We start from the raw sequence: 22,133 nt of genomic DNA on the forward strand, positions 1-22,133 counted from the left end.
ATTTAAATGTATGTAAGCTCCTATGTTAAGCAGCAGAGGGCAATATTACAATGAATACAAAAGGAGTATATACTACAACCTTGCCTACAACCCAGCAAATAATCATTCTGAATTATCCAGAACAGGAGGGAACTTTGCATCAAAGGTCAGTCAAAAAATCCTCATTGTAGTCTCCTGTGATGGCGTCTCACCAACCGTTTTCTTTTGTACTTTGCTAGATTTGGGAATGCGGCTTTCTCCTCTCATATCAGTGGAGGGACGTCGGGGTCGTCCACAAAGCCAGCAGAAAAGGCGGAGTCTTCTGTTGCTGTGGGTTGTTGTTTCCAAGGTAACTCAAGTGGGCCCCTCTTGGTGGTCTTTTCTCTCGGTACGATGTTTGCTAAGTCGATGCCGGCGTGTTTGCTGGAGTCCACCTCCAGACGTTCATGCCTGCTGTGTTTCCTATGGATTTAAACATAAATATGAATAAAATACATATATAATAGTAATAATTATAATTATAATTATAATAATTATTATAATAATATAAATTGAACATAAATATACAACACTTTGTGCAAAAGGACACTCATGGTTTCCCACTTATCACTTAATAACATTTTATGTTCATAGAGTAAAGTTACTGTAACCTAATACAGTGAGCTTTGAACAAATTACAAACTGGGATATAAATCCAATTGGGTAGAGAACTTTTTTTGAACAGATCAACTCTTCAGGCAAGCATATCAAATCACAGTGACAGCCTGTAAGAAGAGGACAGACATGTACTGGATTTGAGGGGAAGCCGTCAAATCTCAATTACTGTACACTGGAATACTATTGTGGTTTGACTAATCCAAGATGGCAGACAAATAACCCCGTTTCACGTGCTTATGACAGTGCAAAACTCATTCCTGAGTCACTCTCCAAGGCAGGGTATGTAAGTATCTGTTAAAAGCAAAGTTGACTACAATGTTAAACAATCCTGGTGAGAACATACATAAATATCCCCGGGGAATTATAGTCCATTAGGCTAGACACTGCTGTCATTAAGACAGATTCATCCCATGCGTCCACACCTCACAGTCCCATCTCACAGGATGATGTCATCACATTTGCCAATTAATAAATTAATGCCACTTACATCCTGAGTTTCCCAGCAGGGCTATGAGAAAACTATAAACTAAATCTTCAGAAATCTTTGAGTGATTTAAATGTAGCTACATAAAAGTTTACAAGTACAAGTTTATAACTTAATGCACTATAGGCCTATCTGTATCAGGCCATTTGAATACTATGGGAATTCTGAGATGTCTTCACTTGCTTACGTGACAAGGGCCATCTGCTTCAACAAGTACTAGCTGGCTAACCAACCACACAGTGTACAGCACAAGTATGTCCAACACGATGTCGACCACAATTATTTCCGTTGTTGAGATAATTATTGTGCTGCTTATAATCTTGGGAAACACTCATTAAAAGTAGTAATCAAACCAGCTATTCCACAGCAGAAGTCTCCAAGAGAGAAAGGTACATGTTCAGTGAGTGACTGTCATGTGTTTTAAATCAAGACTGAAAACGGGCCTTTGAATAATCATTTAATTGAACTGTATTTTATTTTCAAGTCCAGATATTATTATAGCACGTGCTCCTACTTTTATTATTTTATTGTTATTTTTGTTGTTGTCATTTTATCCATTTATCTGGTTTTATCTTATTTTATTAAAAAAAATCCATTTTACCATTGTACTGCTTGTATCGATTGATTTTTTCCCTGTTATTTAATTGTATTACTCAACCATTGTACTGTTTTATTATCACTGTGAAGCACTTTGAATTACAGTCACTTGTACGAAACTGTGCTATATAAATAAAGCTGAAATGAAAAGAAAAATTGAGTCAGGGATTGACTAGATGCCTGGCGCTCAAGGTCACTCATACATACTGTAATGCAGAATCCCAATACTTGCATTTGCACTGCTGATGTTTGCTTAGCTGGACAGAAATGTTTTATTCAGGAATCCAATATCTGCCTCTGGCCACCTTCTCTCCATTTACACTTAATCTTTATATAATTCCCACCCTTATCTTCCGTGTGACATTTCCCTGTTAGTTCGATATGGGAAATAAATCAAAAGGCTAACTCTAATTAAACGGGGAGGCTGGGCGGTGTTTTGATTGGCCAGCTCATGTGTGATAATGCAGAGACAGGACGTGACCTTTGCCCTTTGACAATATGAAGCTAATTCAACAGCTTCATTGCCCTCAACTCCATTCAGCCAACGTAACGGGGGAGTGTTTGGGTGGGCACTGCCAGCGAGACAACGATTTACTAGGAAGAGTGTGGCAATTATAATTTAATCTGGCCACGCAGCTGTTGAAATGACGGGATGGCAGAGGAGGGGCTCCATCGTACCTCGTTACACAGGCCGCTCTGCTCCTTGTTGACTTGTTTATAGCGAAGGGAAGTGAAAACCAGCAGTGGAATACAAAAAACAACACTCTGAAATGGATGTCTGCCTCTTAAATATCTTTTGAAGAATGAATCACCTGGCTAATACCATCCCTACGGTAAAGCATGGTGGTGGCAGCATCATGGTTTTCAGAGGCAGGAACAAGGAGACCAGTCAGGATTGTGGGAAAGAGGAACAGAGCAAAGTACCGAGAGATCCTTGATGAAAACCTCTATCCAGAGCGCTCAGGACCTCAGACTGGGGCGAAGGTTTAACTTCCAACAGGACAACAACCTTAAGCACACAGCCAAGACAACGATCGGAAGGAGTGGCTTTGGGACAAGTCTGTGAATGTCTTTGAGTGGCCCAGCCAGAGCCCAGACTTGAACCCGATTGAACATGTCTGGAAAGACATAAACTGTGCGGCTACGCTCCCCATCTAACCTGACAGAGTCTGAGAGGATCTGCAGATAAGAATGGGAGGAATACCCCAAATACAGGTGTGCCAAGCTTGTAGAAACATACACCAGAGGACTTGAGGCTGTAATCTCTGCCAAAGGTGCCTCAACAAAGTACTGAGTAAAGGGTGTGAAAACCTATGTGCAAGTGATATTTCAGTTTTTTATTTTGAATACATTTGCAAAAAATGTTTTTCACTTTGTCGTTATGAGGTATTGTGTGTAGATTGATGAGAAAAAAAATGAATTTAATCCATTTTGGAATAAGGCTGTAACATAACGTGTGGAAAAAGTGAAGGGGTGTGAGTACAGTACTCTCCAGATGCACTGTATGTCATTCTCTATTTTCTGCGATTGAAATCTTAAAATCACATTGTGAAAGTAATTGGGCCTCTGTAACATTGTCCCAGAGTTCTGGCTAGCTTCACTACCTGCCATGGATCCATTACAAATTGGGTTTGGATAGGATTAGTGCTGTTGTGGGCCTGTTGTCTGCTTTTATGATTATCTATCTCATTAGATTTAGATTAAAGCAGAGAACACAGAGGCTAAAATGAGTTACAGCCTGAAACGGTTGTTGCTATGTTCCTCCTCTTTTCCTCTTCTCTAAATAAGTTTTCTTTAACTGACAGCTCTCTCATTCTCAAGAGCTAAAATAATCCATTAAATATAAGGCAAGATTAACGATCTTCACCTGTGAGCGTGGCCTAAATTTAACCCCAACACTCATCTTCATAAGGGACAGGTTTTGAGTTTGAGTAATCATTTTCTTTAAGTGAGTCCATATTGTCTATTCATAATGTAACAGGGCACAACGACCAACAATGATAATAATAAACTCAAGAAAGTCCAAAGGGTTTTTACAAAAAAAAAAAAAAATGTATTGAATTAATAACAAATCACTTGATCTTGTTAACTACCAGTATGCAATGAGCATAGGTGTCCAGTAACCCTAACCCTAATCTAACATGTAGCTCTATATTATTGTGAATGTAAATGAAAGTTTTGCCAATCTCTGTGTAGTCCCGTGGAGTAAAGCCATTTGAACACAATAATAGCTCTCACCTCCAGATCCATCTCCAAATGGCGCCATAGCTCATGCAGCCCTCACCCTGCGTTAGCGCAGGAGCAACTTAGCATTTTTATTGAATGTTTAAGTGTAGCTGATTATAGTGCAGGCTGATGGGGCCATATGAAGGACAGGGACGGGGGCCCGGCCCGTTAAAGAGCGGTGCCCCCCCCCCCCCCCTCAAGGCAAGGTGAGAGAGCTGAAGTACAACCAAATAATCAGCTGGCTGGAGATCCACCAAGGGCACTTGACATTTTGGTTCTACCTAGCTAGGCGAGGTAATTAAACATACCACAGAGGAACAGTTGCCTGCAGGAAGTTTTAAATGAGTGGTTGTCATGAGAACAGTGAGGTTTGTAAAATATGACAAATTACACCTGATTGATCACTAAGCTCCTCCATCCTAGACCTAAACCATTCGGAACTTCACTTTGCCACCACTTGACAAATAAACCTGGCCTTGGTCAGACACTTACGAGCCATTTCCACCCACTCCATATAAACGGGCCTGAACGCAGAAGTCCTTATCACAAGCTAGTCCCTGGTCAAGGTTATGTCTGCTTGACATGTAGTCACTAATGAGGATCACGCTCACTGATGATGAGATAGAGCTTGGTAATGTGTTCAATATGCATACCAGCAAAAATCACATTCACAGAGGATGCATACTAAATTCAAGGCTGAGACAGTGAAAAGTATGCTTGGTAAGGGCAATGGAGATGATGTAGAAACGTGGTGCTTTACGCAAGGTCAGTCTAAGTCAGTGTAAGTACTCTTGGATCTTTTCCCTCCTTTTTGGAATGGATTTGGAATGAAGTACAGGGTAACATCGTTATTACATAGTTGCCATTTCGATAATGCCTACAATTATGAAAAGTGTTGCTATTGACATTGAAATCAAAGGGGTGAATAGTAATTACCTTGTCTTCTCTTCATGCGTGTTGCTGCACTGAGAAACTTTTGAAGGTCTCGATGTCATCTTAGTTGGATTGATTTCACCTAGAGCCTATAAGAGATACCAGAAATATAATGATTTGCTAAATCATCCTTGTAATTTTAATGTCTGCTATTGCGTCTCTGAATTTGTCAACATTCTATGGTGCAGATTAGTTCTGAAGCCATATGGAGATTTTATGGAAGACAGGTCTGCAAAAACAGCATCTGGCTCTCTTTATTGGAACTATAAAGTGTTTCATCAATCAACCCAGCAAAATACAGTTTTTGTCTCCTTTTGCTGTAAAGGGTAAAAAGTTCCTCAACTATTAGTTGCCCTCAACTAACACGCAGCAAGCACACACCCTTATGCCTCACCACCATCACCACCACTACTACCACCACCACCACCATCACTATCACCACCAGCACCATCACCACCACCACCATCACTATCACCACCACTACTACTACCACCACCACCACCATCACTATCACCACCACTACTACTACCACCACCACCACCATCACTATCACCACCAGCACCATCACCACCACCACCACCACCACTACTAGCACTACTACCACCACCACTACCACCATCACCATCACCACCACCACCATCACCACCACCACTACCATCACCACCACCATCACCATCACCATCACCACCACTACCACTACTACCACCACTACTACCACCACCACCACTACTACCACTACCACCACCACTACTACCACTACTAGCACTACTACCACCACTACTACCACCACCACTACTAGCACTACTACCACCACTACTACCACCATCACCACCACCACCATCACCACCACCAGCACCACCACCATCACCACCACCACCATGACCACCACCACCACCATCACCACCACCATCACCACCACCAGCACCACCACCATCACCACCACCACCACCATCACCACCACTACTAGCACTACTACCACCACCATCACCACCATCACCACCACCACCACCACCACTACTACCACCATCACTATCACCACCAGCACCAGCACCATCACCACCACCACCACCACCACTACTACTACCACCACCACCACCACCATCACTATCACCACCACTACTACTACCACCACCACCACCATCACTATCACCACCACTACTACTACCACCACCACCACCATCACTATCACCACCACTACTACTACCACCACCACCACCATCACTATCACCACCAGCACCATCACCACCACCACCACCACTACTACTAGCACTACTACCACCACCACTATCACCACCATCACCACCACCACCACCATCACCACCACCACTACTACCACCACCACCATCACCACCACCACTACTACCACTACTACCACCACCACCACTACTAGCACTACTACCACCACCACCACCACCACTACCACTACTACCACCACCACCACTACTAGCACTACTACCACCACCACCACCACTACTAGCACTACTACCACCACCACTACCACCATCACCATCACCACCATCACCATCACCACCACCACCACCACCACCACCACCACCATCACCACCACCATCACCATCACCACCACCATCACCATCACCACCACCATCACCACCACCACCACCACCATGACCACCACCACCAGCACCATCACCATCACCACCAGCACCATCACCACCACCATCACCACTACCACCACCATCACCACCACCATCACCACCACCACCACCATCTTACTAAACTATTCAAATGACTTTAGCGGAATTTTGTCCGCACCGCATCCCTCGGAACCCTGTCGCATGCGGTCTGCGGACTCTCATAGGAAATTAATGACTTCCGGTCTTTTCAGAACCGCACCGCAGTCATTTTTCCGCAATGGTGTAAAGGCAGGCTTTGAATGACATATATTCACATGGCTGCTCCTACGTAGGCACATTTGATTCAGCTTGTCTGATGCACCCAAAACAAAATGGCCACGGGCCCTCACTGCGGTTTCCCTCTTGACCCAAAGAAGGATGACAACAAGCTGGATGTAAACATGTTGTCCCCCACCCATGATGCATGTTCCTTTGTGGTAATGAAGGAGTGGGAACGTAATTTTCTTAATAAACATGAATGTATGTGTTAGTTAACTCCTGGAGCTCCAAACTCTATATGAAAGGTAGAAGAGCCACTTTTGTTCCCTTCTGGAAATCCAGAAAACGGCACAAATGACTCAACTGTCTGTTTTCTGCTTGTGTCATGGCAACACGAAGCAAACAGAGTTATGCTGTTCCTGCACTTGGGAAATGTCAGACCGTTTGCAGCTAAATCAAAGGATTCAGTGTAGTAGTATTATATTATCACTGAATCCCTGTCAGCAATGTCCTCAGTCATCACAAATTAGCAACATATTCCTCCACAAACTTTCCTTTGATTTAGCAGCTTCTCAATCATGACTCCTGAAGTATATAATTCATCCCCATAATTCAGAAGCATACTGTATCATTAGTTATGTTTCACCTTTCTCCCCACTAGATGATGGAGGGAATCAAAGATGAATTGTGTGTCGTCTTAAGTACAGACTCTGTGAGCAGGAGATTAAAGAGTGGCTTCCAGTTGAAGCTGCCCTGCCTGGCGTATTCATGAGCATCTGTTTGCTTAACGACAAAGCAGATGATACTGTGCTAAATCAAACCTGTGAGAGACTATAGTCACGAGTATGAGTGAACCCCGGCCCCAGGACTGGGGAGGAGGTTCTGTGGAGGAATGTTCTCTCAGCTCATACTGCATACTGTCACAACAAGTCATACAGTACAAATGTCTGGACTGGAGAGTATTGAGCAAACGGCGAGGGAGTAGAGAACTCGCCCTGAGCGCAGATCGAACCCACGATCCCGCGCTCCCGAACCCGACTAGCGAACTGCAACACAGGTTGACACGCTTAGCATGGCTACTAACGAGGCTTATAAAGGGTCACTGCTATATATTGATACTAATAATGAGTAGGATGAGATAATGAGTAAGAAAGTAAGCTAGTGTACTACGGTAGAATGATAATGTGGTGTGGTGAATACCAACTAACACCTCGGTGAGTTTCTTGTCTTTGAAATTGAGAGTTTAACATGTTTTTTGGATGATTTTTCAAGGTGCCCACCCATATCCATTATATGACCAAAACGGTGGTAGAGCAATTATCAGACCTTCTCAAAAGTGCTAGTTTTGTCAATGTTTTGATCTGAACCATTGTATATCATCTTAAGTAACCTTAAAACAGGGCTTAACATGTATTTTCCCTTTACTACTCCTTTAAAGGACAATGCTCGTTTTTGACAACCTGGACCTTATTTACGACATATTATAAGACGTTTGACTCACCGAGATCACTTTGGTGTAGTTCAGAGGCATGTAGAAGAAATTTAAAATCCAGCGCGAGCCAGTATATCCATGTAATGGCGGTGGTCGGGGCACTTAGAATGCAGTTTCTAAAAATCTATTTTCTGCCGCGAAACGGTTGTTTTCATCAATCTGTCTTGATGAATCGCTAGTTGTGCTTACATAGAGCATAGGCCTGTTGTAGTTTTTCACATGCCTCTGTAATATGGAATAAATATGTAATAATATATTAGAAACGTCTTTAGACACAAAATAGCTTCCTCACTTGCTCCAGCACGCATGCGCACAGCGTGCTGGAGCAACGATTGCGCGCTGTGCGCATTAGTGCTGGAGCAAGTGAGGAAGCTATTTCGTTTCGAAAGACGTTTCTAAAGATCATGGCATGTGAAAACCACAACAGGCCTATGCTCTATGTAAGCACAAAATCCTTTAAGATCACTGGAGAACAGGAAAGCTTAATTCATCATTATATATCTTAAATGAATTATTGATTTCAGCATAATGGGGACAGACACTTATGTCCTAGCCATTAATATTGACTAATTCACCAAAGTTCGCTTGAAATTCCATCGCTGTGCAATTCGCTCTCAGAGTTCATGTACAACAGTTGGCATGTATTTATCATATCATGTGGATAGTAATATTTTAATACTTAAATCACAATTTCCCAAGGAAGATTATGTATTATGTTATAGTCTTGCTTTTTTTGTGCTTTTTATTTGTTATGTGTGTATTGTTTCAAAATGCACTGTAACAGTATTTGTGACTTGTGACATGAGCAATGAGCACTATTAACTAAGTCTCTCAAAATGTTAATAATAACCTTATAACAGGGCTTATGATGCTAAATACCAAACTAGTCCATCCATCCATCTTCATCCGCTTATCTGGGGTCGGCAGCAGTTCCAGCAGGGGGCCCCAGACATCCCTTTCCCTAGCAGCATCAACCAGCTCTGCCTGGGGAATCTTTAGCTGCTTCCAGGCCAGTGCAGAGATGTAGTCCCGCCACCTAGTCCTGGGTCTACCCCGCGGCCTCCTCCCAGCCGGACACGCCTGGAACACCTCTCTAGGGAGGCGCCCAGGAGGCATCCTCACTAGATGCCCGAACCACCTCAACTGGCTCCTTTCGACGCAAAGGAGCAGCGGCTCTACTCCGAGTCTCTCCCGGATGACTGAACTTCTCACCCGATCTCTCAGGGAGACCCCAGCCACCCTCCGGAGAAAACTAATTTTGGCCGCTTGTATCCGTGATCTCGTTCTTTCGGTCATGACACATCCTTCATGACCATAGGTGAGGGTGGGGATGAAGATAGACCGGTAGATCGAGAGCTTTGCTTTTTGGCTCAGCTCTCTTTTCGTCACAACAGTGCGGTAAAGCGACTGCAGAACCGCACCAGCTGCTCCGATTCTCCGGCCAAACTCCCTCTTCATGGTTCCCTCACTCGTGAACAAGACCCCCAGATACTTGAACTCCTTCACTTGGGGTAAGGACTCATTTCCTACTCGGAGCGGACAGGCCACCGGTTTCCTGCTGAGAACCATGGCCTCTAGTCCTTTAAACTAGTCCTTTAAACATACATTCAAGTCATTCTACAGTATACATGAGATTGATAGAGCATGAATCCATGTTTATGTAGGGCGTTCACATACACACTTTCTGCTTTCCAGATTCATTTAGTGAGCACATAGTGATGCATTCATCTCTGAGATGAAGCATTTGTAGAATGACTATTGTATATTTTAAAGATACAGTAAGACTAGATTTACTATGATGAAGTAGATGATTAGGCTAAATACCTTTGGTAATATGATGGTCAAGTTTGATAACATACCTTCGGCACTATAAGTATGATTACATCTGGCTTATGCTGAGCTCACACTACAGGATTTTTGGGCCGATTTATCCCCGAGAAGTCTGGTCTGGAACATTGGTCGATACCAGCGTGTTCGGCCCATATGATCTTGTAATGTGAGGGATTTACAGATCCAATCTTAAACCTCCCGATCGGCTCGCAGACACATCGGAGCCACCCCGATAATGTCAAACATGTTTGATATTTAAGATTATTACGTCACTACTTTACAACCGATACTACTTTACAAGATCCTATAGTGTGTGACGAGCCATTATTTACACATTTTGTTGTGTGTGCATGTTTGAGATTCCAGAGAAGAACATCTGATAAGATTCTCCTTATGTGTGTGATGCAACCCAGTTTCGAAATTGGTTGGGATTTTTAAAATCCTGTAGTGTGATCAAGGGTCAAGGGTCAGTGTGAGTATACTGTACCTTGGGCATTGTGAGGAGCAGGTGGCCGGTGGTCTGGGACCTCTTTGCTGTGGAGCTGTCTGGCTTCACTTCAGCGGGCAGCACCAGCTGAAAGATCTGTGGCGTAAATTATTCACACGTTTAATTACCAAGATTAATGCCCTGATCCTGTACAGTAGTTAGTTACTGTGTGTCAAATGACTTAAATCATTAGTGGGGGCTTTTTATAGACACACTTTCAAGACAAGTTGGGACAGTTGTAAGAATAGCTCAAGGTAAATCATCAGAGTTCATCCATCATTCACAATTCTCCCAAAACAGTGTTCATTTCAGTTATGTATTGTGGTGGAATCAAAAAGTTCAGTTGTAGTTTTACTCCAAGCGGTTTGTGGGAGTCAGGAGCCAAAGTGTAAAACTACGCCCTCTACTGGTTGGGTTCACACCCGCCCTATCTTTTTCATGGGATAAAATGTTAAAATAATTATAAATCGATATCAACACAAAACTTAACAAATAACATTTTGGATGGATAAAGCAATAAACTACTAACTATATCCATATATATCCATCGCAATAATGTGCGGTTTCTCTAAGGTACTTTTTATTTATTTTACGTTCTACGTTCTCTATTTTAGTTCTTCAGCGAACTACACATCCGGGTAGACCTAGTCTGCAGTGGCAGTAGAGAGAACAGAACAGCCCTCAGCTTATTCAGACTCCCTTTTACTGTCAAAAAGTAAAAGATCCTCAGACTGTAAAGTGGACCTGATATAGTGTATGCACCCCTCTGATGAATCTAAAAATCAATTTCCCCTGCTTCCTTAAATGAGTTCATATTAATAAGGGATTTTAAAGGCCTCCTCCCTTCCCAAGTTGATGGATCAGCAGATAAATCTCCCACGGGCCAATCAGAGCTGACCCTTCGCATAAAACGTTGATCCATAAATATACTTGTGCAGCCGTGACAGAACCGACAGACCCAGTCGGAGTGCCGAGGAGCCCTTCTCCAAACATTTCAGTATAAAAACGAACAAAAACCAATATACAGTTCTTGGATTCATTGCCGGCCAGAAGCTGTTTAATCAGGCTTAAAGGTCACATTTGCCTGTTTGTGGGAGATTAAAAACCTAACACTTCACCCATCATGCTGAGGAAAGTCTGTCTCAACTAGATATGAAGTTAGGCACATTCCTGATGGTGAGACCCGGACACTTTATGGTAATGAAGGAGATTATATGCACAACGCTGGCAGAATGGCCGTCTACTAATGGACAGATGTCATGTTTGAAAACACAAAAGGTCACAGGCAGAAAATTACTTCACAGATCTACCATAAATTCTCATATTATTCTTAAAAGTGAGCAGAGCCCTCGCAAGGGGCTATCAAGTATAGGCTAAAAGTTTAAAGTTTCAGTAGTTAGCATCCACCCAACTTGATTTAGTGTCTCAAGTTTTCAAATTCACTATCTTTGAACCTCAATTGATTTGCAATGATAAATGCTCTTCAAGTTACACTGACTTGTTGGTCTGCACACTAAATCGTTTGTACGGAATAACATTTCGATGAATTGAAAGAAACAAACCATAAATCATGAATTAATCAGTCTGCATGGTGACATTTTACCTTCATAAAACAAGAGAACAGAACCCTGGAGGGCCTCCAAACTTGTTCCGACAGTAAAAGTGAAGGGAAGCTGGAACAGGCCGTTGCACCTAGCAAATGTACCGCCCACTAAAATATTGCCGGAAGAGCCATTACTCAAGAGTGTAATCCCAGGACTGGGCCGGTTGCCCGCTGTCTGCCTGGCAGCGATCCCGCTGTAGCCCGCTCGCTCCGCACTGTGTGTGGGAGTAGCTGCTGGATTCGTCAGCGCCATCAACACTCTGTGAAGGTGACAATCCTTACCCTATATTACTGCACGCCCCTGCTAATAGAGAACGTGCTATCGCACTCACGTAAACATTATGTGTCGATATGGATTGCAGAGCAGCATTGAAAAGTATCCAGAGAAATAGGTACAGTAGTTAAAACATGTCTATTATACTGTATGTGCAATTAGGGAAAAAAAATTGGCAACAGCTGCATTTTCAGTTACGATTGCTTGCCAGGGTGTTTCTGGCGTTGTAACCATCATAGTCAAGTAGTACCTTTCCTTTGATGGTCACTCTGGCGAACGTAGGTTGAACATCAACATCCAGCAGGGAGGTGTCCATATGTCTGTGTGTGGAGAATGATGGGAATTTGAGTTATAGGAACTGCAGAAGACTGAGTCTATTTGGGTTTTGGTGACTACTATACCTGTACACCTCCAGATCCAAAACCAGGCTGTTCTTGTCCTCGTCTTCTGTCAGAGCGAACCCCAGCCTATGGACAACGCTGTGATTAGACGGTGCGTTAAACTGCTACTGACGTTAACATGAAACTATTCTGAAGTGAGATGAGAACGGGGCCAAACTATTAACACCTGAACAAAATGGCATCTGATCTGCATTGGTCTCATTATCACACGAATAGTAAATGCCTGATAGTAAATGCCTGATAGTAAATGCCTGATAGTAAATGCCTGATAGTAAATGCCTGATAGTAAATGCCTCACAGACTGCATTTTGCATTCTCTAAGAATACTACCCTCCTTGGAAAATCACTGATATATATCTGGACTGGTATCAGCTGTGCAGAGGGAGGAGCCCATGCTTTCCAATCATGCCTGCCTATCCAATCATGTTAGATCAGAGCTCGCCTCGAGGAGGAGAGGGTTGATTTGAGCATTCTCAACATGACCTAACCCCCGAGCTGAATCTGAGGTACTGTATCCTCTATGAAAAGCACTCTTGTCAATAGGTCTGGTATCCATCAACAACTAGATTGAGTGGTACTGCAGCTAATGCGTTATTACATGTCACCGTCCACAGTGCCATAAAACTACAAGCCCCAGCTCACGACTGATGGAAACTGATATCATAACCTACAGGTAGAGGAAACAAATTAGAAATGAAATCAGCCATGTTGTTAACGGCCTTGACCTGTGACCCCCCCCCCCCCACACACACACACATTGCTGGGGTTATAAACACCGCAAGTTAATAGAGAGGAACTAGGTGGGCCCATTTCTCAACGGCAGATATGGCAGCCTCAAGATCAAAAGTGAAGGCCACTAATGTACCAATCACAGCACCTTCCCTGGCCGAGCTTTTACCCAGAGGCCCGCTGACCAAGCATGGAGGCGACAAAGCAGAACAATCAAGAGAGTTGGAAGGAAGAAAAAAAAAAGATTTCACTTGGTACAGGGGAAACTGTAAAAGGTAGAAGTCATGACCTTTTTTAAACGATAAATGGATTGGCTGATTGGAGGTGTTCTGGTTTGGCTGCTCTGTGCTGTCCCAGATAGCGAGCGGATCTGGGCCATATACAGGCCAGATCTGGCCCTTGTGGCTTAGTTCCGGCCCATATATGGCCCAGAATCATTACACATCCGCTTGCTATCTGGGGTGCTTGTGGGTGGTGGACAGACAGCACCTCTTATGACTGGTGGAATCTATTATGTTACATTACAGGACACTCTGGGCCATAACTGGCTAGAATGGTCTGCTCTTATCACTGACTATACTTGCTGGAAAAGCTATTAGGGTGTGTGTGTGTGTGTGTGTGTGTGTGTGTGTGTGTGTGTGTGTGTGTATGAGAGCTGTGAGGGACGGGGCTACAAACAGACCAAAGCTCTAGTCAAATATCCACACTAAATCCCATAGGATGCATCATGGTTAACAACTTGCTTTAATTTGAAGTATTCTAGGATAGCGCTCTATATTCTATCATTAGGACGGATATGTGAGGATATTGGAACAGAGGCCCTGAGTCATCAAGTTCATAGTGTGCGGTTAAAGACGGAGTTGTCGATAAGCCGGTTTGATCGCTGGCTTTGTTCAGGGTGACGTTGTCAGACAGGTTGTACAGGTTGTGCTTGTCTCACATATTCACAGCCTGTGAAATAAGATTGGATTTTGCTATCCCTCTCTCCTACGATGTTGCACGGGGTAGTAAAACAAGTTCCAAGCGGGCGCAACATTTATTCCATGGGACAAAAACGTTGAGTTAGTTAATAAATGTCATTAAAGTGGGTTGAATGATGAGTGTATGGGATGGGAGGTGCGTGTGCATCTATGCATCGACCTGCATGCGTACACATGAACGCACCTGGGTTCGTTAACATTCAGCACTCGTCCTTCTGGGGTGATCAGTGTCCTCGGGGCCTTGGGCTTCGGGTCCTTCTCCCTGCAGGAAGGAAGCAAAGCATGAACCGCGTGTGTGTGTGTGTGTACGCGCGTGTGCGTGTGTGAGCTATCTGGACTGAGTGACAACTACAGTAATAACGCCATCAGAATTATGGGGCCATCAGGATGGAGGTGAGACCCATATACCCAGAGCGGGAGCGTTTGTAGTGCGAGGTGTCACCCAGAGCGGGAGCGTTTGATGCGAGGTGTCACAGGGGGAACACTCATCTCAACGCATGTGGAAAGTCCCTCGTTCGCAAAGTCGCACGTGAAAGGCGAGGCTTTGACCACAACACAAGCGTGGTGGAGCTCCTTTAGAAAAGCAGCTGTGGCGTCACCATGAGAGATCTGACCACGTTGACTAGGATGTGTTGAGAACAATGTGACGAAGCAGCAGGAATAGAAGCAAATGTCCAGCCTCTACACACACACACACACACACACACACGCACACACACACACACACACACACACACACACACACACACACACACACACACACGCACACACACACACACACACACACACAGATTGAGTGAAAGAGGTGAGAGAGATGGCACCCTCCCTCTACAGACGCACAGGGCAGCTCTTTCTCTCGATCATTATGAGGACCCAGTAGCAGATGGATGGCAACGGCTGGTCAAGGGCTTTCAAGCTACTGCTGTTCCTTTAGCACCCTTTGGGGATTTGACCATTAGAGGCATCGCTGCAGTCTATCAACCCGCGAGGGCAGCAGAGGGAATGAGGGCTGACAGCTATGCACAGCAGGCCGGGATCTCCCTTCACTCTGCTGTCCTCTTCAATTCTCCGTCCTGGAGATCAAACTTTTGAAAGGCACACAAAGGGAACTTTGTCGACTCAGCCAAATATGGGCTCTTACTCAAAATGCCTTCACGCCTTTTTTTTTTTTTTATAAAAATTTGATATACCTTAAATCTTGTGCTCCAATATATCTTTCTGACTCCCTCTCTTTTTCTTTCTGCCTCTCTCTCTTTCGATCTCTCCTTCTTCTCATCCTGTTATTGCCATGCTTGACTTCTCAAGGTTAGAGAAGGTGGTGGTGGTGCAATACACCACCAATAAAAAAGCCCCCCCTTTGGAAACGTTTTGGCTGGAGCATCGGTCGGACCGGCCTGAGTCAGCGGGACATTGGGTCTCAGCAGCTCCCCTGGCTGCTTCTGGGGTCCCACCTGGGCACAGTGTGTTCAGACAGATACACAACTCAGCTTTAGCTGGCCTTTTTTTTATTTTTGTATTGTGTTTTTCTGCTTTTTTTGTGTCCATCACTTGGAGTTGCACGTTGTGTATGATATAAAGATTGATTGATTGATTGATTGATTGATTGATTGATTGATCGATCGATCGATTGCCATGGCAAGACTCCATTGTCTGAAATAGAAATGCTACAACAACATCAACATGTGTTTTTTGGTTAGAGGAATGGTCAAAAGTACTTCATTTACGTTTTCACTCTCTTTAAGGGCCACCACTTACCACAGCGTATTTTGACAATAATGCAAAGAGGAAATGGTCTGGTAAAGTACACAAAAACACCACACCCCCAAAAAGAACACATTATAATATTCCGTGAAGCACAGTGAAAGCACAGGATAGGGAACCCTGGCTTGGCAGATATGCAAAACCCCAAGTTATACAGGATGTAAATGCGAAACCTTGAGTTAACCTCTCCTGCACATGAAGGAACAGGTCCTTCTCATTTGGTGCTACAGATGAAGGGTTGGACACACAGGCACTATTTTTCTGAGCGCAGTCACCGACTCGACCTCAGGATCAGGAAATTCATCTTTCCTGACAGTACGGTGAAGGGATGACATATTGTGCAAGCATCAAGGCAGCACTGACAACTGGGATAGAGCCTAGACCTGGACACCTTCTCCCCGATACCTATTTTCAGGTTGGCTGAGGGTTATTGGATTTTTACTGTCATTTCACTACAGATGTTCACAAATGAAGATCCTCACGGAAAACAAAGTACTTTGAATTGAATGTTGAGAGATGAATTTCCCAATTTTTGTGTGATAATGTATCTTACATCTTATAGTACATGTCTTACTAAGACATTGGTGTGCCACTTCCTTCTCAATTCCTAGTTTTCATTTTCAATACACTTATAGGCTAAAGTTACCAACAATATTTTGGAATTGGGGTCAATTCAGTGTTGTTACAGGCTTTAAAAAACTGAAAACTGAAACTGAAAATAACAGATAGAATGAGGGATAAAGAGAGTGAGAAAGAGAGAGATAGCGAAAGAGAGTGTGTAGTTGTTGAATACAGCAGGATACTGCAAAAGACAGACTGCACCACTCATCAGGTGAAGGCTGCTAGTGTTCAGGAAGATGTTCTACGTCTCAAACATTCTACGTCTCAAACATTCTACGTCTCAAACATTCTACGTCTCAAACATTCTACGTCTCAAACATTCTACGTCTCAAACATTCTACGTCTCAAACATTCTACGTCTCAAACATTCTACGTCTCAAACATTCTACGTCTCAAACATTCTACGTCTCAAACATTCTACATCATCATGTTGTTGCTAGTGTTCAGGACGACATTCTACGTCTCAAGCATTCTACAGTATGTTAACAAGGCGCGCCAGTCAGCAGATAAGTAGATAAAAGAGGTAGAGGCCATAAATACAGATCCAGATTACTTCAAAGGGAATTCCTATTTTTAGCCATAACCAACACTCATTTCCATATATAGTGCTGCTGGCACAAGGAAGCTTTCTCCAATATTTGGCTAAAAATACTGACAAAGAACACTGTACTCACTGTACTTGTAAAGAACTCCCCAACTGCTGGAAGCGGCGCCACTATATATATATATTTTTTTTTTTTTTTTTCTTCTTCTTTTTTCTGTCCTATGTTATTTCCCTATACTGACTCTGTTGAATCTGCTGCCAAGAAAAGGAAACCACACCCACACATTCACCCCTGGAAGAAACCCTGTTATAATTAGCAACCCATTTCTGTACACTTCACTCATTCTCCCCTCCACTGCTGGCAAACAACACTTCTGTGTGCGTCTTCTGGTTTAGAACGTGAGTCCAGTTTGTACCTGTTTCTTTTGATGTGTTGATTTTGGTGTGTGCTTGATGTCTTGGTTAGTTTAATAGCATAGCAATACATTTGTTGTTTGGTTTGTTTGTTTAGTTAATTGATGATGTTATGGCTGCATTGATAGCTGAGGATATATTTAGTAATGTAGATTATTATTATTTGTCAGTCAATTCTAGACTTCCATGATTTATGATTTGTGTATGTCACCTTTGCAGCACACTCATCTGGAACACCATCTCCACTCTCCATCACCATTCATTCAGCCACCTGTCATCTACTGGCTTGCTCCCAAAACGGTCACACCTACCACCATAACCATATACCGTTTCTATAGTACTATATTTTCTAGTTATTGGTCAGGAGTTGGTGGACTGTTACGAAGAAAGAATGCACTTACTGTATGACAAAACAGCCAACAAATAGTCTGCAGTAACATTATACTGTAGGCAAACAGACCATAAGCCAATGCATCCTGTCCTTTTAGGTTCCAGCTTCCAGCCCCAACTTAAGGAAACACCCCCACTGAGATGAAATGGCCAACTTGACAGTAATTTACAAGTATTCTTGACAGTGTCGCACTATATAAATCCCAACACTGTAAATGTCTGCTCGCTGTGTATCTCCTCATTAGTGGCAGCCACCTGCAGCTGCGACTGTAGAGCTGCCTATTGGTGTAATTAAGGTGAGAGAGAGAGAGGGGGGGGGGGGGAGAGAGAGAGCAGATACGAAACACTCCCAATTAACACCACTGGCAAGCGGGACATCTGTATGGTGAGCAGGCTGCAATTAATTAACGGCATGGTGGGCAGATTAATTAGGCTTGATTTACCCCGTTCCTCAGGGGGGAGTACAGAGATGGAAGCTGGTGAACAGCTCTGTGGAGTGTATACGCTCCAGACCTTCTACACTGTGTGTTCTGTAACAGGACTAGGATGAGTTTCAAAACAACCTGTAGCTCTGGCACAGTTGAATTAGTGTGATAAGCAAACTGTGTTTGAAGGCCTTGAGGCTGCAACTGGTTAAAAAATATGTTTTTCTTTGCATGATACAGCGGGTGAACTTGGAGCTTTATATAATATTCAGTTATGTCTAATTTAATTTGAGTGCGAGCTGCAGTACTAGCGGTTCAAATGGATGTTGATGTTACAGTGACGCTCAGTGGCTAAATCAGTTACCTGCAGAAAAACATGGTTACAGCACAGATGTCAATTTTAAATGAAGTCTTGAGCAAAATATTGTTTGTAAACAGTGCATTAATGGATTTTATTCATCAGGTTTTTGGCACACTTTAGCATAATAGCTTTTGGGGCACATTGCTCTATTCTACATTGTAGAGTTGAAATCAGAATGCACTTGTCACTCAAACTTCTTTATCTATCTTTATCAAAGGTCAAATAGGAGAGTGCAACATTGGTATTAATGAGGTTGTTGTTGTTGACAAGCATTATAGATGCACCCTCTCTCACTTCTAATTGTCATTAATGTCATGGATAGCTGTGACATTTCTCTGGAGTATTGTTGATGGTTTGACTTCTATAGACTGCCATGTTAGCTGATTACATTTTTGATTAAAAGAGCTGGTTGGCTAATAGGGAAGGAGGGTGACCTATGGATCATGAGGGAGAGGGAGGGAAAGGGAGAGATACCTTTGTGGTGTGTGGCCTGATTACATCATTTAAATACTATAGATACATGTTTGTGTTGATGAATGTATATTGTCCCTGTGAAATACACAAGTTAATATTTCTTGAGGCATGAACCAGTTGTTGTCACACAGTCAGTCGCTAGCATTACCCACTTGTTCCTAGGATAGAGTTGATGACTTCTAAAGGACTGGGGGATCTACAATATATCTCTTTTTCATTGAACGCATGATCTACCTTTCGTTCCCCTTTCTTTTTTCCTCGAGGTGCCGGTGGGCCTCCAGGCGAGACTCGGGAGTGAAGGCGCACGGTTTCTCCCAGAACTCCCTGTCCTGGTCCTCTGAGGAGAGGCTGGGTGTCTCCTTCTTTGTCTCCTTCTCTGTCTCCTTCTCTGTCTCCTCCATCCTCTGGTCCTCATTGTTGTCTTCTGATTCATCGCTAGAAGTAAATAAACCAATCGATTTAGGGCTAGAGGAATTAAAACCCATCTGATCAATGTTTATTATTCCAGTTGCTTCTGTTTGTACTCCCTGTCTATTCACTAAACAGAAAGAGTGATACTACTCTTAATTCCAATTGGGCGTTTTTTGTTCAATGCTGTGCTATTGGAGGAGTCTTTCTAGGTTTGCTGGACCTACACAGGCACATCACATCATATAACACAATGTAGTACAATGCTGTGTTAGCTGGGAAAACCTTTGCTTGCACATACATATCCATGGTGTTGATATCTGTGTACCAGCGACCATTGAAGCCTGGCTTCTTGTCATTGGTGAGGGTCTTGTTATCGTTCTTTCCATCCAACGTTCCTCCTCCACTCTCCTCCTTCTCCTCCGCTCTCTTCTTCAGGTATCCCTGCTCCTGTTGCTGGATCCGCCGCCTCACCTCCTCCAACCCCTGTCCAGCATGGATCCTCTCCGACCTCCCTATCTCCTTCCCATCCAGCCACTTAAGAGAGAAGCAAAGTAAATAAAAGCATTAAACAGTAAATGAGCATCAAGCAAAAACATGCCATTGCATTGAGATAAACGAGAAATTATTACAAAACATCAATAATCAATTAATTCACTAAACATTAAACACCTACCAGTGTTGTACTGTAAGTGTACTTAAATTCTAAGGTAGCCCACTCCCAAATTCTCCAAATGCTTTGAAAACAAGATGTCCACCTCAAGTTCCGACATTGCCGACATCCTGAGCTGTGACCTCAATATTGTTGGCTATGGTACCCTCCTCTTCCTACCTTCAGTTGGGGCAGTGAAGCCACTACATATTGTCTGTAGCCCTCAAACTCGGTGCAGGGGTTTCCCACGAGGAACAGCTCTCTGAGATGGATGTTGCTCTTCAACGACTCCACACTGCTCAGGCGACCCACGAAGTTCACTGTTAAATCCAGCTTCTGCAGACTCTCACATCCTGTTGTGAAGTAGTTGAGTTAGTGGTGGGTTAGCGGAGTTAGCATGAGTGCAGTACATCTATCCATCCATCGTCATCCGCTTATCCGGGGCCGGGTCACGGAGGCAGCAGCTCCAGCAGGGGGCCCCAGACATCCCTTTCCCTAGCAGCATCAACCAGCTCTGCCTGGGGAATCTTTAGCCGCTCATAGGCCAGTGCGGAGATGTAGTCCCACAGTGCATCTAGTCCACTTAAATTCACCAGTATGATAAGACATGTTTGATCGATTCCAAAGGCATGCATGCAGTTTACCTTCTAGGTTTTCAATCAGCTCAATGTTGTTCAAGGCGAGGTTTAGATACTCCAACTTTTTCAATCTACTGACATTTTCTGTTGAGAAAAGACCCAATAGATTAAACAAATTACCTTTACACTGATGATGAAAATCTATGAAAACCATTCAGTTAAATCATAAAGGCAGACTTCATTGCAGGTTAACAAGAACTACAAACCAAAAGGGTTATGCACAGAAACAGAATCACCTATTCTGGGGATCAGGTTGTTTTGAAGGTACAGAATGTGTAGGTCCTTGCACCATTTATCAACATGCTCTATTCTTTCAATGTCTTGCTGATGCAAAGACACCTCCTCCAAGGAAAATATCTCACAGTTGTTGTGCTCAGCCCGGCGCCGAACCATGTCCTCTGTGACTGAAAGAAGAGGGGGACAGAATGTATTTCTAATGAGGTTGAAGGACACATTTTTGGCTGTTTTTTTTTTTAAAGTAAGAAAGATCAACTTGTTACCACACCACAAATGGTCTGACAAGATTGTTTGTATGATCGGACAGATGCTGGTCTCAAATCATTCCTTGGACACATGACATGCATATATGTGTGACTATAGCTATGGAGGTATCATACGAAGTATTAGCCTAATAGTTATATTAGTTATGGATGAAAGGGCTAACGTTAGCTTGGTTAGCTTCACAGAGAGGCCCTCTCTCTAGCTCTGCAGGCCATGGCTGTACAGGTGTAACCCCATAGCTACACAAGCCTTTGCTTTTCGATATCAACTAAGCAAATGATTTCCGTTTTTATGTTACTGAAGGATTCATACTTACTGTAGACCATTTTTTGTCAGCACAGGTTGTTAGTCGTTGCTGTGGAAACCACTAACAGATCTACCGATGTTATACAACATTATACAGACAGGGGGCGCTTGAC

At 43.4% G+C, this 22,133-nt stretch overlaps 1 protein-coding gene across 1 annotated transcript; it reads right to left on the reverse strand.

Moving 5' to 3' along the window:
* Window positions 1-242: 242 nt before the first annotated feature.
* Window positions 243-22,040, reverse strand: dnaaf11 (dynein axonemal assembly factor 11; the record flags this gene model as incomplete). Its single annotated transcript, XM_084457939.1, has 12 exons — window positions 243-441; window positions 4,880-4,965; window positions 10,539-10,634; window positions 12,666-12,735; window positions 12,817-12,882; window positions 14,710-14,787; window positions 19,750-19,917; window positions 20,225-20,460; window positions 20,756-20,928; window positions 21,220-21,297; window positions 21,450-21,617; window positions 22,031-22,040. The coding sequence occupies 12 exons, from the start codon at window positions 22,038-22,040 to the stop codon at window positions 243-245; spliced, it is 1,428 nt and encodes a 475-aa protein (XP_084314065.1).
* Window positions 22,041-22,133: the final 93 nt, after the last annotated feature.

Source organism: Borostomias antarcticus (assembly GCF_949987555.1).
Source record: "Borostomias antarcticus genome assembly, chromosome: 24".
Taxonomy (NCBI): domain Eukaryota; kingdom Metazoa; phylum Chordata; class Actinopteri; order Stomiiformes; family Stomiidae; genus Borostomias; species Borostomias antarcticus.